This window comes from Lissotriton vulgaris, chromosome 11 (genome assembly GCF_964263255.1).
Source record: "Lissotriton vulgaris chromosome 11, aLisVul1.2, whole genome shotgun sequence".
Taxonomy (NCBI): Eukaryota; Metazoa; Chordata; class Amphibia; order Caudata; family Salamandridae; genus Lissotriton; species Lissotriton vulgaris.
The window spans coordinates 731,530,080-731,553,409 of NC_141699.1; the positions used below are offsets into that span (position 1 = coordinate 731,530,080).

Here is a 23,330-nt window from a genome sequence, read left to right on the forward strand (position 1 = left end):
CTAGAACACATGTAGTGCACTTTACTAGGGCCATATCAGTAAATTAAATATGCCAATTGGGGATGAACCAATATTATCATGTTTAGGGGAGAGAGCACAGATACTGTAGCACTGTTTAGAAGTGGAAAAGTATACATAGTCCTAAAGGCAACAAAAACTAGATCAGAAAAATGAAGGGAAGCAGGCAAAAAGTTGGGAGAAGACCACCCTAATGCTGTCAGGTCTAACAAGGTGCATATATAGTGGTACTCCATAAACAAGGTAGGTTTGTGGCCTGCATCCTGTCCTACTTTTTCCTTACAGTATTGATTATTCATATCAAAATATATCTGAAAATTGTGTCCAGTAGATTAAAGCCGATACCCAAACCAAGGCAGACAGACCTTTGATAATACAAAAGAGTTTGGTCTAGCAGGAAATGTTTGCGAACATTGACACACAATTAGGAAAATGTTGGATTAAAATTGCATAATAAAGAAGTAAAGAAAATGGTAAGTCTTATAAGATTTTAGGGGCTAGTGGACAGATGTAAGTGGAGATGATTCATTGGCATGTCTGACAGCACTTTTCCATTTATCTAAAAAAGCAACATAACCAACATCAGTAAGATGTGAAACAGATTTGGGCTGTCTAGCTGATAGTGCCTTGATAAAGACTGTCTAAATAGCAATCAGCAAAATGTGGGGTCATGTTGTGCCAGGCTAGTCCCATCTTTGGGTTGAAGTCGGTAGTGGACAACCACTTTGGACAATGGACAATGTATGATAACATAAAGTGTGGTTTGGGAAATATGTTATACAAAGAGGCAAGATCTTCCTTCATTATAAAATAAAGCTGGAATATGTCCAAGATCATTCCCTCTTACATGAAAAATAATTACACTAGAATAGTGTGGACTTGTCATGTTATGTTACATTGGGACCTCTGCTCTCCATCCCATGCCATGAAATCCAAACCCCTTTAACTTAACTCCTGCCCAGCCCCAATCCATTATTAAGTTATGATCAACTGCATACTGCCCTGCCCCTTACCTTAAGGAATCTCCAAAGATGCGAACTTCATGACATCTGTGGACTGACCAGTTCAATCTCAATACGGTCCGATTGAAAATAGTCGACATTTCAACCCCTATGCGTTAGATGGGGTCTTCATCAGGACAAAGTGGATGCCTCCACTAGCTACGGAAAAATAATAATATGAAAGGGAATTTGCAAAGGAAGGGTGTCACATAAATGTAAATATTTGCATTCCCATACATAAGGACATACTTTAGGTAGAAGCTGCAAGGTGGTCTACAACAAAGAAAAGGTCTGCGGTCACACTAAAGAAGGTACTCAAAGAAAAAAAGTGCAGTGATGAAAGTGGCAAAAATTGCTTAGATTAAAAATTTTCACCATGCATCTAAGAGCACAAACGCTGTGTGGTAGTCTACTCCAGGGCAAAGGAGGCATTAATTTACAAAAAATACAATAGACAAAGATAAGGGCAGTGAAGCTAGCTCAGAAAAAACAATACAGATCATCACGCACATGCTAAATATACTCACTGCCTTTCCGGTAATATGCTGGTTTCCTTTCACAGACTTCAGTCAACAGATGGATCCCCATAGCTTTTCAAAAAGAAGTTAGATTTGTTCATAAAAGTAGTTGTTCACAATGGAACAGGACGTCGTGGCAAGACTTTGAGTGGCCCGTCGATGGCGTATGATATGATAATCAACTGTCAGTGAATTGCGTTACAGCCTATCTTTACAGAAAGAAATATTGTCGAGGCACAGTAGGTGTACAATGAGCCTGCATGTGATGCAGTACATCCTTCATAATTACAACAGGTAACCAAACATGTTTACATTTGGAAAAAAACAAAATGGGCTACTCCATTGTAATTTAGGATTGCCATGACATGACGTGGTAAATATTGATTTATTTGCATTTTTAAATAGCGCGGACATGGCCCGGAGGCATCAGAGCACTTTCAAACAGACAGGTTGCAGGGTTACAGCGGGTTACAGTAATAGTAGGTAAACTCGGACATTTACATCAGTGGACAGGTACAAAAGTTCCCACATGAGACAGTTACATCAGTTGGGCCGAGGACATACACAGTTACACAAAGTCAGATCAGGACACAGTGGGGAAAGTACTTAACCCCTTGGGCGCGGCTGCGATTCTGCGCCTGTGCGGCAGAATCGCGAGTGGGCGGGTTCATGACGTGATGCCCCGTGATGCATGACGGCTGGGGGACGTCATCAGCATCGAAGGGGTTAAGTCTGGTCAAGGGCGAATTAACCAAGATGTGTGTCATACAAGAGGAACTTGAGGTTCTTTTTTTTAAGGTTGCTAGGTAGGTGGTAAGATGAAGTGAGGGAGGAAGAATGTTACAGATTCTAGCGGGGCTAACATAGAAAGACTAGTTCATGTATCGTTTTCAACTAAGGGTAGAAGGTTCCAGGAGAGGTGATTGGGCATTTCCGGAAACTCTATCTGTTCCAGAGATTTTCAATTTCTCGTTTAGGTAGGGAGGTGAGAAAAAGTGTAGCGCTCTGTGGGTAATGCAAGCATATTTGAATTGGGCCCGCGCTTAAGTGGGAAGCCAGTGGAGGGTTAGGATGGCAAGGGAAATGTGGTCACATTTCTTTATACCTAAGACTGTACGAAATAGGGCTGGAACAAACATAAATTTAATAGAAAAGTAAAAGGATGGTAGGTCAAGAATGTCCAATCATACTTGGAAGCACATAGCTGGATTTCTAGCTTTATGCATTGATATGATGCCTCAAGCAACTAATAAGAAGCAAAAAATGCTGCAAAGAATGCTTACTGAGGATACTTGCTCCAATTCTACTGGGTAAACACTTGTCACTGTGGGGGTGCAGACTTAATGATGATGCAAACAGCGGGGTATTCTGTCAGCCAAACTTCTGTGTCGTAAATAAATAACGAAAACTGCAAGATCATTTTCACCTCAGTTCGGAGACTGGCAACGCTGATGATACAGCCCTTATCAAGAGAATACTTGATTTAAGAAGTGTTTTTTTAAGCCCGTCGTACACCAGGTCATGATAGAGTACAGGGGGCGGCTTGTGGCATAGTAAGTTGATAATGGTTGGCAGATCTCAGACATCTGGTTGCTCTGTGTCGAGAGAGGATGATGACAATGTATGGGGGAGGCTGCAGAAGTCTGAGGACACGGCCCCTACAAAAGAGTCAAAAAGTAAGTTCTTTATTTCATGTTAGGCCTTTTGGTTAAAGAAAGAGCAGGTAGGTCCTGTTAGGGCTCCACCCTCCCTCCATCTGTCTCTATCTCCTGGCTTTCCCTCCGGACCACAGAGCAACATTCTATAACTTCATTCACTCTCAGCATTCCAGACACCTCTCATCGGAGTGATATACAGGGAATGGGAACACACAGGTTACTACATACTTCCCTTTCTTACACCCAAAAAACACAAAGCACAGACGTCCACTTGCATATAAAGTACAGAAACAATTATTTACAATTACCTAATCTCCAACATAAATATCTTAACCCCTTCGGTGCTGATGATGGCCCCCAGCCGTCATGCATCACGGTGCTCGTGTGCTGATGACAGCTGGGGGCCGTCATGAACCCGCCCGCTCATTAGAAGTGCCGCACAGGCGCAGAATCGCGGCCGCGCCCAGGGAGTTAAACACCCAAGAACAACCTTTCAAACTCTCCAAAAGCCCAAAAAGATACACAATGACAACAAATAGCAGTAATAGAAACTCTGCAACAGGTCAAAACATGAGGCTACTCATACCTCCTGGCAAGCAAAGAAACGAGACAACAACTAGGTTGTGACTACCATTGCACAATGGTCCAAGACATGCAAGACATCATTCACTCTCAGCATTCCAGATACCAACTCAGACAACCAGAGAATGAAGACACACAGGATACTACAAGGGCATGCCACTGATTATATAAAAACAAGGGTAATCCCGTTCTGTGTCCATCTCCCAGACCATCCATCATGTCACCCAGCCACCTATTCATCATCCACCCATCATACTTCACTCTACCCCTCCATTCATACACCCATCCAAACCAGTGTACGGCTCTCCATTTCAGCATGCCTTCCTTCATCAATCCCTCTATGTATCCATTCATCCAAATATTCATCATCCTTCTGCCCAATTGTCTCTTCGTTCTTCACTTCATCTACCATCCAACCATGTTTGTCAGTGTTGATTTCTCATCAGTTGTGCCTTCCATCCAGGCGCACACACACACCTATCTCCCTGAAAGTAGTTCCATCATCCACAGTTATCTATTCACTCATTAATCATCTGCTTTGTTATTTATAGATCCATGCATCTAACTGTTCATTCTTCCAGCCATCCAAGAATCCATCCATCCTCCTATTAATCCTTTAAGTTCATGTGCATTGATGCATATATATAGGCAGCCATTCTTTTCTCCATTCATGTCCACCTACCCTTCATCATCCATCCGTCTCACTGCCTGTACATCCCTAAATCATCCCATACACTAATCCATCTTGCTGTCCACCTTCCACCCGTCCATCCATCTGTTTATCTCTCCATCCTCTTTTCCACCCACTCAACTTTCATTATCCTTCTCTACATTGGTCTGTCAATCCATCTGTTTAGTCATTCACATTCACCCACACATTCATTCTCTCACCTATCAATCCCACCCGTCCATTCATCTCTCCATCCACTCATCTGAATTCCATGTGTCCATCCATGCATTTCTCCATCCATCCATCCATTCATTTGGCCGCACCATCTGTCTACTCCCCCACTGATCCACTTAATCAACAGTCCATCCCTCATCTTACATCTAATCATTCAAGCAACTTTACATCCTTTCATCTGCCCATCCACTCAATCACCTATCTCCTTGTCAATCTACCTATCCATTCATCTTCTTACCCATCTACCTAACACTCCCCCATCACGACCTCCGGCCCCCTTCCATTCATCCATCCATATACTTTTCTGCCACCCTTCTCATCCCCTCAATGGTCTGTTTATTTGCAGCCCAGCCATCCATCCATACACTGATCTATCTTACTGTCTTGGTATGCACGTCCATCCATCCAATAATCCATCCATCAATCCATTCGTCCAACAACCCATCCATCCATCCGCTTATGTATCCTTTCATACATCTACTCATCAAACTTTTCACCATTCTTTTCTCCAGTTATGTCTCTATATAACACTTCATCTGCCCCTCCTTCCTCCCACCATCCTTTCATACATCTATCCATCCCTCCATCGAACAATCCATCCATTCAGCAAACCCTCTCTCTCTCTGTCATCTACATTCTCTCTATTGATCTCACCAGCAGCCTGTGCGTCTCTCTGCCGACTTTTCTACCTTTCCTCCCACCCATCTATATAACAATTGTTTTCTTCATTTCTTGCTCTCCATCCACCGCCTCTCAATCTAGCCATCTTTCTCCTCCCATCAGTCTTTCCACCCATCCGTCTCTCCATCCACCCATTTCTTCCATCCCCCTGTGCCTCTAAATGTGATTGTCTGTCGTCTGCAGATACCTTAGAACTGTTCATCAGAGGCTGAGAATTTAGTCCTCGCCTCTCTGCAAGACTCTCCAAACTCTCCACTTAAAATTACATTTCTTGGTCGGAATTACTTCAATTCTAACCAGTGCATTATCCTCTGAAGATAGTAAATACTGCATGTGGTACAGCTTTTATTCAGAAAAAAGATTCAGAAATGTGGCTGCACTCAATAAAGGACTCAAATATCAACTCTGTCGGTTTGTCTACCCATCTGTCGTGTCGGTCTGTCTGTCTCAGTAGCAACCTGGATGGATTCCGTCTATATATAGATATATGCCAGAGCGTCGGTGGGCCACTTTGAGATAAGTCACCAGGGAGCGGCGAGTGGGGAGTTCTATGAAAGGGTGGGGTGCTTACTTTCTTTCTGGGGTGCTTGTGATCTGTGTGTGAATTCGGGCCGCACAAAGGAAAGCTTGCTGGGCCGGTCGGTTCCCAGCAGTGGGATGAAAGGAGCCGCTCGAGTCCAGGCCTCCGCTGGGGTTCGGGCGGGCCCGCGAAGCCACAAGCCCTTTTATCAGTGGAATGGGGTCAGCCTGTATAGCTATCATAACTCCCGGGTGGTGGGAGGCATTCACCTCGACGCATATAAGAGCAGCCATCAGATCGGGCAGGTCAAACCTCTCAGGCATTCTCCAGCAACAGCAAGGTAAAGCCTCCTCTGTCTCTGCACGCGGAACAGCTGAACTAAGGCAGGGGGAACGTCTGGTGCACGAGACGGGGGCTCGTGGAAGCACGCGCTGACGTGTGAGGGAGCGGGGAGAAGCCTGCGTGGCCATGCGCGTTAGGAAGAAAATCATGCGCAGGCTTAATTCCGAGGTCAAAGGGGAAGCGTGCGGGTATGCGCGTCTCACAGGTGGTCTGTGTAAGGTTGTGGACTGATTTGTGTACACGGTACGGGTGTGAGGTTGAACTGAGCCCGCGCTCACATGCACAACACAAATATTGGTAAGAACTGTGGAGCAAGAATACCAACTACAGATGTTGGTTGGTGGGACGGACATGCTTTAAGTTACAAATTAGACCTTTTGGTAACACAATGGTGATGCTGGTTTTAAAATAGTTGTATGTTGGTTTTCTGATGTCAACAATATCGATATATAATAATATTACATCCGAGAAATAGCCTACCATTACATCACCAAGGTAAGTATATACTTACTATTCTTAAATCCACCAATTCTTATCTTTGGAGGCAAGTATAGGTGGGTTCTAAACTTCCCTTACATTTCCATTACACACAATCTAAGTATAGATGGAGTTAATAATATTAGTTATATACTTACTTGCAATGCAGCAGCAGTTAAGGCGATGTAATTATGCAATATTATTGTCAGGATTTTATAGCGCATTTTAGTGACCCAGCAACTTTAGAACAGAACATAGAACTCTGCCTGCTGTTTTTAGAGTTTGAGTTCTCCCATTGCATGCCGCCATCTTGGTTCTTCTCAACATGCTCCCTGCATTAAATATTGTGCGTCCTTGTATTGGAATCCTGCATTCGCTTCTTCCAACAGTTGATTGTCCTCGAGATTGTCTTTGGCTTGTTTTTTACCACACTTTCTTCAGTGTTTGCTGGTAGAGGTAGGGTGTATGTGGGCTGCTTGTTGTCCTTTAGTGGAATCAGATCCAGGTTTGTGACAGATCAGGTGAAGGTTGTTATGTTTTGGTAAGTGAGATCTTTATAGAGTCTGTAATGTTAGAGCTTGGGACTTGGATACAGCACTGGTCAAGGCTGCTCTGCACTGGTCCATCGGTGACAGCTTAATTAAAGTCTCACTATCCATTTGGAGGACTTTATCTCAGCTGAATAGCGGAAGGTCTGATTAAAGTAAGAGGTGGCTTGAAGTGCACATCGAGGTTCTACATCTGAGACAGATCCCAACTGTATAGATGGCATTGTGCCCGAGCAAATTTTGTCATAAACATTTTCACCTTGTGAGAAACACAAAATTGAAATGTGTACCTGCTGTCCAAGGGGAAAGTGACCCTTTGTACTAGTCACCAGTCCAGATGTTAAATTGTCACCAGTCCAGATGATAAAGTCTAGTTGTTAAAGTCACGATCCAGATGTAAAATCCAGATGTAAAAATTCACCAGCACTCCCGAAATGTATGTAATCCAGATAGTTAAGAGCCCCGAAACAGTTTTGACTGATGTGACTCACCTGTAGCACCCTGAAAATGGGATTGATTCTTTGGGATTGGACCAGAACATGCATTACATATAAGATTCTTTGGGACTGAACCCCATGCCAGGCTTTACATCTAAGATTCTTTCGAATTGAACCAAAACATGCATTACATTTAAGATTATTTGGGACTGAACCATGCCATGCATTACATTTAAGATTCTTTTGACTGAGATTCATTTTGGGATTGTTTAGGTTGAAGAATGAACTGGAGTTGTAAATTAAGTGATACATTAATGTATTATTTGTCTTGGGGGAGTTGAAAGCCACTATGTATAGTTGTCTTCACAATATCGTGGTAGTCGTTATTCTCGATATAATATTTTGTCTGGACAATATTTAAAATTCAGTATAGTGGTAGAATACCAGGGAAAATTCATAATGGTGTGGTAATCACACCTCCAGTAAGTGGTATACTAGCTGCTAGATAAGTATTTTTCACCCAGGATTGGCGGCCTATTTGAATGGCTAGGTCTCACTAGCTGTTTGGGCATTCATTTGTCTGGTGCTTTCTTTTATTCAGGTTGGGGTGTTCCATGTACTTTGTCGAACTGGCTTTAGGCATCTGTATTGGTGGAGCAATATTAAGAGATTTCTCTGTATTTGAGAAGTTTACTTTGTTCAGGTTCACTCCTTGCGGTAATCTTTGGTTTGAGCATCACAGATTGTAAATAATTTTGAAGAGGCCAGTTTGAAGTTCCTGATTGACCTAGCCCTCAGTGTGGTATTTAAAAAAAAAAGATGTATGCATTGTAACAAATGCCACTGAAATTGTGCGGGAATCGAGGACCAAATTGTATGGCTTGGCTGTCTAAGCTATGCAGAAAGAAAGCGAACTATGCAGAATAATGCACTAGATTCTGTGTTGGTATTATTTCACGATTTTCAAATTTTTAAACCTGTTGATACTATCTGGCGGAAGATTTCAACTCATAAAGATTAGTTCAATGACTCAATTCAGCAATCACTGTCTTACTGAAAGGTAACTAGTGAACCTTTACAAAGGGCCTGTCACAGCACTGCACCTCGAGTGTTCTTTTATTTTTTAGAAACGTCCCATCCGTTTGAGGTAGAATTTTTTTTTTATTCAAATCTTAAACTTATGCAGCTGATGGTTGATGATGTGGCAAGGCCACAAAAACTATAGGTATGCAGAAAACACAGCAGCTTCAAAATCGGAGTGACGTCTCCTTTGTTGTGGGTGATGTGATCTCTGAGACCCAGGATCCGTGTGTATATGTGATGCTACTAGTGAGCAGTTGAGGGACTGAGGGCGAGAGAACTTGATGTCACTGAATTCCAAAGACTCAGAGTGTTTGATATCACTTACTCTGCTTCTCGAATTTGCTGAAAATACATTTGTGGCTAGAACCCACTTAGAGCTGTATCAGAGTGCAGGTTTATCACTGGTGAGGCGTGTCCCAACACCGCCGAAATGCAGCTATCCAGCCGAATTAAGACATGCAGAAGTTGCAATTAAGTTATACAGAAAGTTCGTAACATATATTGTTTTAAAAGAAAATACACATGCGTGCATTTTTTTTCAGTAGAGCTATTAAATATATAGCGCCTTATAAGGTTATGATGTGGCACAGTATGGACCCACCCCATGCATATTTTTCCACTGTTAGTATATGTTACTTTTATTGTTGTGGTGGATTATGGGAGGTGTAGTATCAGAATATCGTGAACTAAATATCTTCCGACCAAAATATTATGTTCTAAAGATCACTTAATGACCGCAAAAGAGTAAGATCCTTTTGCATTTATCCAAGAAAAACATGTGTGTTGTTTCTCCCTTTTGTCTGCTCTTGCATTTCTCATCCAAATCCCTTCCCTTCATTTTGTTTTAAACCTCTTTATTGAAAGGGTTTCTCACTGCATATACCTAGACCGATATTCGGCACATTTACAGTAGAATTTAGTGGGTGCACGTGCGGAAATATGTACAATGTACTCTGTATAAAATGTACCTTGGCAAATGCAACATATTCATTCCTTTCCACAGGTAGATCACATGATGGATAGGTGGGTGTTTGGTGGTGTCCAGCTTCTCCTGGCCTTTGCCTGTGTTGGAAATGCTTTGCCAAGTACCCCCGTTAGTGTGCTGGACCAAGCAGCCATGTGCCAGGAAGTGCTAAGCAGCAGTCCGACCCCGATGTCTGTGCCCTGGAGCTGCCTGTGCTACTCCTGCAAGGGAACGCAGGGTATCCCAGGGTTAAAGGGAGCCCCAGGAGCTGCAGGTAAGGTGATGAAAGGCACAATAGCCTAACGCTATCTAAACACATTAAATCACGAAAAAAGCCCCAGAAATTCACTGAAAAAACAAACTCATAAAGATTACTAACAATTCCGTGAATACTAACAGGAAAACCCCCCGAAATTCGCAGGTTTTTGTGTGCAATGCACAGTGTACACTATTGGCATATTTATAAGCCCCTATCGCTACCAGAACGTCACTTTTTTGACGTTGTGGTGGCGATATGGCCTTTGCCTTATTTACAAGGTCGCTTTAAGCCACTTCAAGTGGTTTAATGCTGCCTTGTAAATAAGGCACCCTTTCACGCTATACTTAGAGTGAACGGGGTGGGCAAGGGGTGTTGAAGTGGGTGTTCTGCCGCAACACCCATTGATTCTGACGCTGCCCCATATTTTCAAGAGTGACATAAATATGGGACAGCGCCAAAATTAAGACCAGGGAAAACCTGGTCTTAACAGGGCGCAACGAGGCGTAATGCTTTATTTCTCCTCAATGTTTGCTCTTTTTATGTGTGCTGCATTGTGCAGCACACATGAAAACAGCAAAATGCCATGCATAATTGTTTATGTACAGGAAGGTGCCCCTTCCTGTACATAAACATAAAGAATGCCCGTGTTGGCGCTAGGCAGCTGAAATTATTGCCAATGTAGGGGGAAATGCAGGGCTGCACCGTATTGTTGTAAATATGGTGCAGCCCTGCCTTTCAGAAGTGACAGAGTATGGTGTTAAGCCAAGAAGGTTAACGCCGCGCTCCGTCACTTCTTTGTAAATATGCCCCTGTATCTCATGCCATGCTCAGTACACCACTTTGCCAATACTATATGAACACAAACCAGTTTTCCAAGAGCAGTATATGGCGGGTGGAGATGTTTACATTTCTGTTTTCTAACCATATCAAACCTTTAACAGTTTTTTGTCAGTGAATATATATAATGAAAAAAGCACTTAAAAGTTAATTATGGTTCACAAAGCATAAAAGAGTAATAGCCATAACATTCTCCAGATGTGTCATGCAGTGCAAAATATATCCATAACTCACACCACCTGCCAGGTAGCGCATTTTATAAATTAGCTTTTTTTCACATGACATCGATACAAAGGTGTACTGAGAATGGCAGAGGAAGTGAGCCATAGTGTGTGCTATGCATTGCATACTATAAATGGAGAATTTCTGTATTTTGGGGTTTGTCTTCACTGAGCCATACCAAACCTTTATTGAATCAATTGCACTTTTTAAATAATATCTACATGAAATACCAGTATTTGTAAAGCACACAGCTACCTCCGAAGTGGTGTCCCAGCCCTGGGGGCTCTAGGGAAGATTAGGCAAGCTATTGCCCAGGGTCACATGGTGCTGGGCCAACCTACCGCCGGCACCGGGGATTGAACCGTGAACCCCGTAGTCTGGAGTCAGGCACCATGGCCGCTGTGCCGCACCTCTTCCTCATTCACCTACTATATACCCATTCTGCTCTGCTTAAGTTTGTCAGCCACACCCCTTCAGCATGTGCAATGGGGGCCGGCCACATCACCTGCCTGGCCTTGCAGTGGGCTTAATTTGCTGTCTATCAAATGCCATGCACATTTGGTATACAACATCAAAGCTATTAGTGAATTCAACCTTTATTGCCCCTCATTTAGATTTGACTCCCCAACAGATCTCCTCAAAACTTGACATAACCAGCACAAAGCTAAACATCTGTCAAATTTTGAATGAATTAGTCAGTTGAAGACAAAATTGTGATTAATTGACCTCTTCTTTGACCACTGTTTTAAATCTGCCCTCCTTTACGGACCTGCATGAAACTGAGAAAGCGAAGACTAGGCTAAACATGCTAAGTCTCTGCCAAATTTTGTGAGGATATGTCAAATTGTGCCAAAGGTATTTAGGGGCATATTAGCAAGAACCTAGTTAAAATTATCGCCATTTTAGCGGCAGGAAACAGCCGCTAAAACGGCGATAATGGGCTTGCTAATATGCGTTATAGATTTCCAACAGAAGCCCAGGTTAGATGTCCTACACATCTAACCTGGGCTTCTATTTGAATTCTATAACGCATATTAGCAGGCACATTATCGCCGTTTTAGCTGCAGTTTCCTGCCGCTAAAATGGCGATAATTTTAACGAGATTCTTGCTAATATGCCCCATGTAACTAAAAAATGGTTTTACTTTCCGTTTACCTCTTGGCCCTTCCCCTTGTTGGATTAGCATGAAACATTAAATACCTGCACTGAATGTAACTGCCTGACAAATTTGATGCAGATTCACGAAACAGCGGTAAGGTTAAAAGCAATTCAATATTTGATAGGCCCCTCCATTTAATTTTGTTGATCCCACTTTGATAGAGTGGTACAAAATGTGACCTCAATATAAGAACAATACCCCTAAACTTCTAATGAGTTTTGTGCAGATTTGACATACATTGCCAATGTTATTAGCAAATAAACACTTTGTTGCCCCCCCTCTCTTTTGAAGAGAACACCCTTGATGGATCTGCATGGATTTAAAAGTGCCTTTTAGCAGATTAAACATGCTAAATATCTGCCAAATTCCATGAAGATCCAGAAAACGGTGCCAACATTCTTAAAAAATCAAATATATTTTGGAACCCCCCTCCCCTTTAACTTTCGTCTTCGGTGGATCTGTACAAAACCTGAAATAACTGTACTCCCTGCCTCTTGTTAACTGCCTGCCACATTGATGAAGATTCATCAAAGAAAGCCAAAATTATACCCAAATGAACTTTTATCACCACTTCTTTGATTTCCCCTGAAGTTGATGGAATCTTGATAGATTTGCACAAAAGCTTACGAATCAATAGACAACTAATCCTTCCAAGTTTCTGCCAAATTTTGTGTAGGTTTACCGCACAGTACCAAGGTCATTTGAAAATTAACACTTTTACGCTTGATCCTTTTTAACTGCCTCATTTGTTAGTAGAGGTACACCAATCTGGAATGACTAAAAGTAACACAACATACTAAGAGTCTATATTTGTCAAACAGTGCAAAAGTTATCAGAAAAATCAAAAATTGATTTTCAACTGACAAGATATACAAGTGTTAACCCTTTCAAGCTCACTTGGCACCTTTCTCAAACTATAATATTTCAAAAACTGCTGAACGGATTTACACCAAACCACGAAAAGCACACTTCCTGGACAAAGTTCTACTTCTATGCTAAGTATAGTGTAAATATTTTAATCAATTTTCCTGTAGTTGTGCGCAAAACTTCATATAAGAGCTAAAATCAGGAAATGTCTTTTTTGACAACCCATTTAACTTTTTTCTTCTGCACAGAAGTGCACGGAAATTGGCATGCTGGGCCTTACTTCAGTACTCAAAGGTATAGGCTAATCAAAAAGTGCCCTTTCAATGGAAAGTGCACGTGAACCAAAAATACTCAGTGTCAGCTGCCACTATGAAATATATATTTCCAGAGGGATCATCTCCCTATGATTCACTAACCATCCCCCTGTATATCTTTTAATAGAGTTTACCGTCCTTGGATTCAGCTATAAACTCATTGTCAGTGCTCTCAAGAGATTTAAACCCATAGAACTCCTCACCTAGTCCCACTATGTATATCTTCAGAGGATAACACCCTTGTGACTCAACTCAGCAGTTACGCTGAAGTCATCCTAAAAGAGAAACAAGCCCGTGGCTGACATCTCAGGTCCAAATGTATGCATTCCCAGGGGGAAAATACATGGAATTTGCCTAGCAACCCTCAAGCCGAGCCACAGAAAGGAACAGACCCATTGAAGTTACAAACCATCCCAACCGATACCGCTTCAGATGATTTACAATCTTATCAGAGGCACCACAGCCATCCTGAACATACAAAAAATCATGAACTTACCTCCCCGTCCCACTCCAGTTATCCCGCTATTTCCTGAAACTTACTTTATAGTTCTAGTGCATATATACACCTAATGAAAACACTCTGGAACTCAAGTGTAATTTAAGACATAGTGAGTTTGAAAAGAACTCACCTATTCAACCACACTACAAGTATATAAAAAAGAAAAATACTCCTGCATTGAAACCATCATTGGAAGGACACGAATTCAAACAACACACCTCATTTCAGATAGCATGCTGCACACTGCCTAGAAGGAAATCACATTAGAACTCACCATATCAGCAAAAACCACAGTTATTCCCAGAAGGAAAATACCCTAAGTGTGTTATCAGCCGCCCCACTGGGGGATGACATGCATATGATTCACCTCAACGACACTGCTTCCTACACCCCCAAAAGGAAAACACCCCATTATATCAATTAGTCAATCTCATAACAAGTACCACCCAGGAAGAAAACACTCAATTCTAAGATCAGACTTTAAGACTCTGCAAAGGAGACTTGGGGATCATTATGAAATAATAGTAAGCAGATCTCTAGCCACACCTAAGGGATCCCCATGGGGAACATATAGAGGCAGATTTGCAAACAGATAAGAGCAACCTCGCACATGCAGTCTGTCAATTTCTTGACTGATCTTCACATTTAAACTGCGTGTGGTCTAGATAGCAGGCTGGGTTCTCTATACGCGGGACATATGCTTTTGGTCTCAGCAGGTTTTCTCCAAGGCTTATCCTAATAAATGAATTTCATAGCTTCACCTCCATCCTCATCACCCTATGGGAACTCCTTTGAGAGAGCACCCTTCTCCCTCTGAAGTGTGTATCATTGCTTCATGCCCCTCATTGTCCTTGCCATTGTTGCTTTTGCTGCATGTGTTAGGTCACTGTCTTACTCTCCTATTCCCCTTACAGGTAGTCCTGGAAGGCCTGGCTTGAGAGGTGCGAAAGGAAGCCCAGGAGTAGCAGGTCTACAAGGACTGCAAGGACCAAGAGGTAAGAAAACAAATTATTCTCTTCTACAATTCTATAGCCAACTCTTTCATGGGCACAATCACCACCAAATATTATAGTAATTCTTTAATTTCATGTATAAATTGTGCCACTATTCCAAAGGCCTGTTGCTGATTAATGGCTAAAATTGGAGAGCTCTCTCGGTCTACTGCATAAACAACAGAGCATTTCAAAACTTGCATTGATCTGCCACAACACATAGATGCTCCGTGAGCGAGTACCAGAGGACAGTGGTTGGGCTGGTAAAGCTTTTTTCCAAACTGCACTTGTCTGAAGGAGAAAACTTCAAGAGTACTCCTGAATGCAACTTCCAGGCTTGTTGTTATATGAATTTTCATGTTGTATCGTCCATTTCTTATAACCAATGGTAGCTTAATCGCGGAATAACAGAGAGGCTTACAACTTCTTTAGCCATGAACAAATTAGTGATGGGGACAGAAAATGTCCTCTATCCCTTCTATATGAGTGCTGCAGATTTTTGGGGAGAATTGCATGAATTACATCACCTTGGGCCATGGGCATAGAGTAGCCTGCATCTCCTCTAATCAAGGATTCTATCCATAGGAATAGGGCATGACATACATCATTCTCATTATCCTTTTGACCAAGGGCAGACCAGAGATGAAAAAGACATCGGCTGCATCTCCTGCAAGCGACAACAAGTAAGACATAGGAATAGAAAGCAGCCTATGTCTTCTCTAATAAGAGACACCCTGAGCATGCACTCTGGGAAGGACCTGTACATTCACTCCTAGTACATTTTGATTTGGGCATGACTAGTGACTAGTCAGTCTCTTCCTAAAAAGCCCTTCCTCTCTGTATACAAAGAAGGATCTGTACCACTTATGTTAATTAGCCCAGTCCAGAACAAATGTAGTGAACTGTATTCCTGATCTTAACTAACCTTCTACTGGGAAGGGAAGGAAGAGACATCTCTATATTTACTCCAAGGTTAGAGTACTCTGGGTGGGAGATGGTGGCCTCGCCACCTGAAACTAGCTGATGTCAGCTTGAACAAATAAACACTGGGGTATCTCACTCATCTCACCCTCCCATGTTCATAAGCAATGACATCCCCACCCTCAGTGGACTGCTCATCAGGCATAACATATGACTTGAGCAGCTGATCTTGGCTGAATTTGGAATCAGGAACAGAGATCAACCTGTGTATCAAATACTTGCAAACCTTTTCCTCTTCACAAAAAAGATCTTGGTATCCGATTCTCACTGGCCAGAGGACCTGTGCCTCTAACAATGCCATGGGCGGATTCTCCATTAGGGCTCTGGAGCAGGGCCCTACTCAATTTTTTCCTTCACATTCCTGTACAAATATTAAATAGACAGATTTATTTAGAGATATGATCGTATCTCCAAACAAATCAATGTATTTAAGTCTGGACTGTGTGCCCCAGGCTGGTTTCCCCACCCTGCTCTAATTCAGGAGACAGAAGCCAGGCAGTTAATCAACTTTCTGAACTGGGACCCGGGCTCACTGTTCTAAAGCCCTTCATAAAGAATCATTGCCTTTGTAGTGTATGGCAGTATTTCCTAAAGGCAGGCGACGTTGTCAGCATCATGGTTTGAGGAGTTGGAGTTTTCCTCCCTGTGTGAGAGCAGCTGTCCGTCATTTACAGACATAGATCCCACCCTTTCCTAGTCATCACACATAGGAGTGGATGCAAGCACTGGTGCATGTGTGTTTTGGTGCCTTGTTGCTGGTAATGGTAAGCGTTTCAATGCTAATCGTCTGTTATGAATGTTGTTCTGAGACCCCTCGCCAGTCTAACATCCCCCACTGTGACACCCCAAGCCCTGGCTGCACGTCACTTGCCCCGTTAGAAGTGGAGCTGCAGAAATTGTTCCCCCATGAAATATATGCAAAAGATGAGCAGGCCAGGGTTCTTGTTCCCTTGTGAAGTTGATACAAATATTCGAGTCAAAGACGAGATATGTGCTTACAGTAGACTGTTATCTGCTGTATGACAATAAAACTGGCACGATCTTCATGCTCTTAACAACATTAATGCCAAAAACATGGATTGATTTATGAACAAAAGAGTGTTATAAATGTTGAAGCAATGCATGTCAGCGATCTAGTTCCTCTCTTATTTCAACTTTTACTTAATCTTACCTCCCTCGAGAGTTAGCTATTTAATCATGTTGTTTCTTTCTGTATTTTCTCTGTGCATACTTTGAGCAGTGCAGGTGTTTATGAGGGGCTTTGATTAAGACCCTGAAGACAAAGCAAAGTGCCTTTCAGTGGGTTAGCCTCTCTGCAGAGCACACAGAACAATGGACATGTATGCCAGTTGTAATTGCAATTTTGTGAAAATATGTGTGAAAGGGTGAACAGATGGCAAAATATTTACAGGGCAAAAGCAAAGTAAAATAAATTGCTTAAATGTGAGTGAGTATATGTTTGGACGTGGTGAAGTGAGGGAGACACAATGATGTGCATTAAGTGAAGAGAAAAAAGAGGGTACTGAAGAGGAAAGAGAGGTGGTTAAAGATGTGCATATATATATTTTTTAATTCTTCTGGAGGAGGATACAGACTGGACCCACGTTTGTCCATTAAGCTTGCCTGGGTCACTCACTACATAAAAGTCATTCCAAACTTTTACACCTCACGACTTTTAAATATCACCAGCCGCCACTGGTTGGTGGCGGCTGGTGAAATTGTCTTTTTTGCCTCCCCATGACCGTATTTCTACATGAATTTCCTAACGATCATGCTCCAACAGTGCACCTCATCTCTCCATAGCCTCTCTCTGACATACATTTTATTTTTTTATATTGCTAATCATAGTTCACTCATACTCAGTGCTGTGATCTTCATGGTACACATTCTTTGCAGCAGGCACATTTAGCCTCTGCCATACTTTATGATGAGTCAAAACTGCTACAAGACATAGCACAGATCTCTCACCAGTAGGAACATTAATCACCGGAGTTATCTTCAAATTTTTATCGTTGCCTGAAAACTGCTGCACAAAGAAGAGGACGTTCAGGTGCTTTTAAACCCATGAGCTATTTTTAAACGCAGCCCCCCTGCACCAAAGTCAGTGTGTTGGGTGGCTGCACCGGTTGCATCACCCTAAAGCCGGCCCTGTGGGTCTTCTTTGGGTATTGTAACCTGCACGTCTAACTGACCTTTTCCGGAGAAAAAACAACAGGTTATTTCCATCACAGTATGTGTTGTTAACATGGAAAATATTGAACTTTAGTTTATGTTCTGCAGGCATGGGGTGGCCATTACTTCATGAATCAGAAACGTAATCATTATAAATTCTTCCTAAAAATGTTCAAAAAAATCGTCACTCTCTACTTTTTCTTCTCGCTTTGTGTTTCAGGCTTCAAAGGAGCTGCAGGAGATGCAGGAGAACAGGGACCACCAGGAACCATAGGATTGAAAGGCAATACTGGAGCGAAAGGTGAGCTAAGGTGAAGTAAGAAAAGGGTGGTTGCAGTTGTTAGTGTAACCAATGTCCTAGGATGTATTTGACTACTTCAAAGGAAGCTCCCACACCAGTGAAACACAGTGCCACTTCTTCATTCACAGGACAGCATCAAAAATAAAGTGCAGGGACCCAAGGTTTTTATTAGGTGCCTGCCACTAGTGCTGACTAATGGCAGGGTCACCAAATATCAAAGCTACGTAGTCTTGATTCTACCTCATGCCTCTTTCTTCCTCTGCAATACACTTCCTGCCTTATCTTGCTTGCAGTTCCTTTTCAATATTTCCATCTGAACATTTCCCATCTTTCTGTTCTTCCTGCTTTCTCCCTGTTCCGTTTTTCTCTATATATCTCAGGGCCAAAGTCAGATAATAAAAAAACTAGTCTGGATACCTAAAATGAGTGTTGGTGCCTACCACCACCTGCACAGACTAAACACTGTCAATATCAAATCTCAACTGTGACTGGCCACTTTTTAGTCTGTTTGTCTTTTACCCCAAAGTCAATAGCTTTATTTTCTGCTTGATTCACCCATATAATTCTGCCAGATTTGCTTGGGTTCCACATGGCTCTATCAGCCTTCAGTTACACCATTTGCGCCTTGGGGCAGGTAGGCTCCAAGCTAAAATCCCCCTGTTCACATAACTAACCTTACTTAATTTATATCAGTCCCAATGTTTGTTTTGTCCATTCTGCTTTAGTTATGGTATGTCTTAATCAGACTTAATGGTTGACCAATGCAAATATCACTTTTAGGGCTCAAGGGTTGCCTGGGCTTGTGATCACCACGCAAATCTGTTTTGTGCCAAGCCGTCTGTCCAAGCATTGAACTAGAATTTGCTCAGAAGCCATCCATGTTCCTTCATTTTGAGGCTCATACAATATTATCTTGGCTGCTTCTGCCATTTTTGGCTTTCTTGCGAGTCTAAAGGACTCTGTCGGACTGAATTCAGGTTTTCAATAACCTCAGGCAATGCCCCCTCTTCTTTTCCACCTAGGTTTACAGTTTACTCTTGAGTTTCAAGATACCAGCTTTTAGTTCATCAATCCTCTTTCTGGTCTCACCCATAGCAGAGAAAATGACCCTTAAATGCGGTTTGCGCCCTGAATATCAAGTCGGAAACATCATAGGGTTTTTATATAATCAACAATATTGAGGAAAAAAATATTGAAAGGGAAGTACGTATAGATTTTCAATATCTATATCCAATGTCAGATATATGTTTCTTGAAAATATAGATATATCTTCAAGGTAGATGTGGAGTTAAGAACAGTAAATCTATACTTCCTCTGTATGCACTATCTTCTGTTATTTCATCCCTCAATATTTTGTCTATGATATTAGTGTATCAGGGTATATTAATTCCCAATATTAAGTATTAGAACATTTGAATGTTGGTAGCTCCATTGAAAACAATGGAGTTCTCCAGGCTTATAATGGCTGGTATAAGCCCGGAGCTCCAACATTCCAATGTTTCTTTGTTCACACCTCTGACTATGAACAAAGGCTTCAGGGAGCCTGAGGGGATTTCAATCCCCTTGTGCTCCCTGAAGGCTTTGTTATATTTGTTAGAACATTCTGCCCTCTAGTGGCAGAATGTTCTAATAGCCTTATAGCCCTTCGTAGCAGGGCTGGACCGGCAATTAAAGACCCGCTGCTTTGTTAAAGAACCCTCGCCTTCGGCTCGGGCCTTTAACACTGGAGCGGGCCTTTAATAGCCGGTATAGCCCGCTACGGCAGGCTATAAGGCTGTAGTAAAATCTTACGTAAAAGATTCCCTATCATAAAAGCTAGAAAAAAACTGAATATTTTTCCCAGGACTAACTGTAACTCTCATATTATTTTCTCATATGTACTTTCTCATCTTTTTATTTGTATGGATTATTTATCATTCCTGCTTCCATTGTACTCCTTCCTCCACACTTATTGTAACTTTTACATATTTTGGATTCCATACCAAAATATAAAACATACTTATAAAATATGCAGATGTTCACCTATCCACCAGATACTTAATTGAATTCAGCATGATATCATGACTCATTCTTGGCAAAGTCTAATTACATTATTGAAAATTTAAAAATTATATAAATATAAAACTGGACTTTCTACAGAACGTAATATCATGTCCCCTGAGTATTGGAGTAATGCAATTGATGTAAATCATATGTCATGCCATCAAAAATTTGCTTTTAAGTCTGTTCCTTAGTGCACATCCCTATTTTAGGCGATAAACGTTTTCATAATGTGAAGCCACATTGCAAATTCTGGCAGTCGATCAGACTTCCTGAGCGCAGTAATCAGTGATCACTGACCAGCAATGAGCATTTTAAAAATATATATTTACAATCTCCTAGAACCCAAGCTGCCTCAGAAGTAGTTCCTAATATAGTCAATAGTTGAGGAGCACTCACCCATTCCAAACAAGATATACTATATAGAAAAATAATATTTCAAAATGTTTCTATAACTGGGCAGAATCAAGTTATACGTAAGGCCCTATCTCAATACTGATCTGATCACTTTATTTTAATCTGCTTTCTAATGCTATAGCACGAGGGGGGAGATACCTTATTCATGGAGAGAGGCGGAGATGAATATAGCGTTTACAATGCATGCAAGTACAATGTGGTTGTTACAACAACGCGTTGTTACATTGCAGTATATTACAATGCAAGTTGTTACATCGACTTGCTGTAGGGAGCGCGCTGGATTTAGGAATAGTATAATTTACTATTCCAACTTCAGTGTTCACAACAGTAGGGAAGGTGTTGCAATAGTAAATTATACTATTCCTTAGGTTAGCCCGCCCTCTACAGCAAGTCGATGTAACGACTTGGTTTGTAATGTACTGCGATGGTGCAACGTGGTCATTGTAATGACTGCGTTGTAATCGCATGCGTTGTAACGCATGTGATGTAATGGCTGTTTCCCGGCCGAGATTGTTACCATATACAAGAAGGGCGATGCATGCACACCCTCGAATTATAAGCCAATCAACCTAATTGACAATGCCCAGAAGAACTTTGCTAAACAAATCCTTAAAAAATTGCTCCACTGGATAGACGCAAATAATATTATGTCAGATCTTCAAGCTGGGTTTCGCTCTAATATGAGCACTATAGATCACATTTTTTAGATTCACCACGTTGCACTGGAAAGGTACCCCATTACAACAGCAGAATCTTAACATGGCATTTGTTGATCTCAGGGCTGCCTTTGATCTCATTCCCCGTACTAATCTATGGTCTGTCTTAAATATAATCTCATGTCCCAGCTGTATAGTAACAACTTTGCCCAGGTACGGTGTGGGCATGCGGGAGAGCTAACTAAGGGCATCACTATACAGCGGGGTGTACGACAAGAGTGTGTCCTTGCTCCTACGCTCTTTACCCTCTATATAAATGAAATGGCTGATATCTTGAAGAACTGTGGAAATGACTACCCTTCACAAAACAGCAATAAGGTACTGATTCTTTTATTTGCAGACGACTCCCTTCTCATTTTTAAAACTCCAATGGGTCTCCAGCTCCTTGTTGATAAATTTACAGATTTCTGCGTGTCAAGGGGCTTTGAACTCAATGTTAATAAAACCAAATATATGGCTTTTGGGAAGGGAGTGGTCAAAAATTCAATCATACGGGCTGGGGGAGAAGCGCTAGAAAGGGTGAGGAACTTCGATTATCTAGGAGTTAAGGTAATGGAGAGCCTGAAGTGGAATGATCAGCTAAGGAAAAACACACTATTACTTGAGCACAGAGCAAATGCTATTAATAGGCTGCATAGGCAAACAAGCTCCCATGCCGTTTCGCCAGCCCCAGAAGTTTACCGTGGCAAGGTGCAAGGGGCAGCGCTATATGGAGCAGAGACTTGGGGATCTACTGACGTCTCTCAACTTTCTGGTGCAGAAAATAGATTTGCTAGACGGATGGTCTCTGTCCCCAGTAGTACACCGCTAATCCCCCTGTTCTTCGATTTAGGGCTTAAAAGAATTGCAGATTTGGCCGCCCTTAGACCACTTGTTTACTGGGTTCAATTATGGGTTACTCTGTAGTTAAAGGGATTTAGAGATTGCCTCGCTGCATTGCTATGTTTTAGGGGTGCCAAGTCAATACCTTGGTCAAATTTGTTTCTGACTGATTTAACCCACAGGTTATGGATTAACCCAGAAAGAATGTGTAAAATTGATCTTAATATCATAAAAATCTAGTTATTGAATTTACATACAAGATACTCCTTTAAATAACCAATTAACTGGCACACTAACAAATAGATTTTTAGATATTGAACTGTTTTCCCGTTATGAGGAATTTTTAGATTTTGTTTCTTCCTCTCAAACCAAAAGTCTTTATATACGCTTTCGACTTGGCACTCACCCCTGAGATGAATAGCTAGCCAATGGCATAAGGCCCTTGACCCTAGCATCTGTCTGGTGTGTGGCTTAGCAGACGAAGATGAGGTACACATATTATTATTCTGTCCTAGTTATCATGGCCCGTGTCGGAAATTGATTATTCCCATATGTCAAAACTTGAAACTGACATGTCTTCCATATTGATAGACAGTGCTTGGTCTTTAGAAGCACAAACTCAGGATAAGAAACATAAACAGTGGTTGGGGTTGGCTTTACTAATAAGAATGTCCTTTTTAGCAACATTTTAGAATGAAAGACTGGGGCTAAAACATAACTTTGCAGCCTGTATCTTGCAGTTTGCTTGCAGCTCTCTGGTGATAGTTCATAACTCACCGTGCTGCAGTTTGATTGTAACTTATAAAATGCAAGTAACAAAAGCATCTCTGTGACACAACTAGTAACCCACTGAGCTCTCCACATTATAAAGAATTCTGTGATCTGCATGGCATAGGTGCTTTTCAGCAGCCATATTAACCCTCTGTGTGACAGTATGCTGAATCAAAACTGCCAGTAGACTCTGATATCTCTCAAGCAGGAACTTTAATCACCAGAGTT

The 23,330-nt window shown here is 41.7% G+C and overlaps 1 protein-coding gene across 1 annotated transcript in view; it reads left to right on the forward strand.

Annotated features, from left to right (window-relative positions):
• The first annotated feature begins 6,119 nt into the window (after window positions 1–6,119).
• LOC147683406 (uncharacterized) overlaps window positions 6,120–23,330 on the forward strand; it is an 80,993-nt gene continuing 63,782 nt past the window's right edge. Inside the window, exons 1-4 of the mRNA XM_086943846.1 lie at window positions 6,120–6,222; window positions 9,773–10,007; window positions 14,805–14,885; window positions 18,256–18,336. Of these exons, the coding sequence (XP_086799972.1) occupies window positions 9,782–10,007; window positions 14,805–14,885; window positions 18,256–18,336 (388 nt within the window). The 5' untranslated portion in view covers window positions 6,120–6,222; window positions 9,773–9,781. The remainder of the gene's footprint in view (window positions 6,223–9,772; window positions 10,008–14,804; window positions 14,886–18,255; window positions 18,337–23,330) is intronic.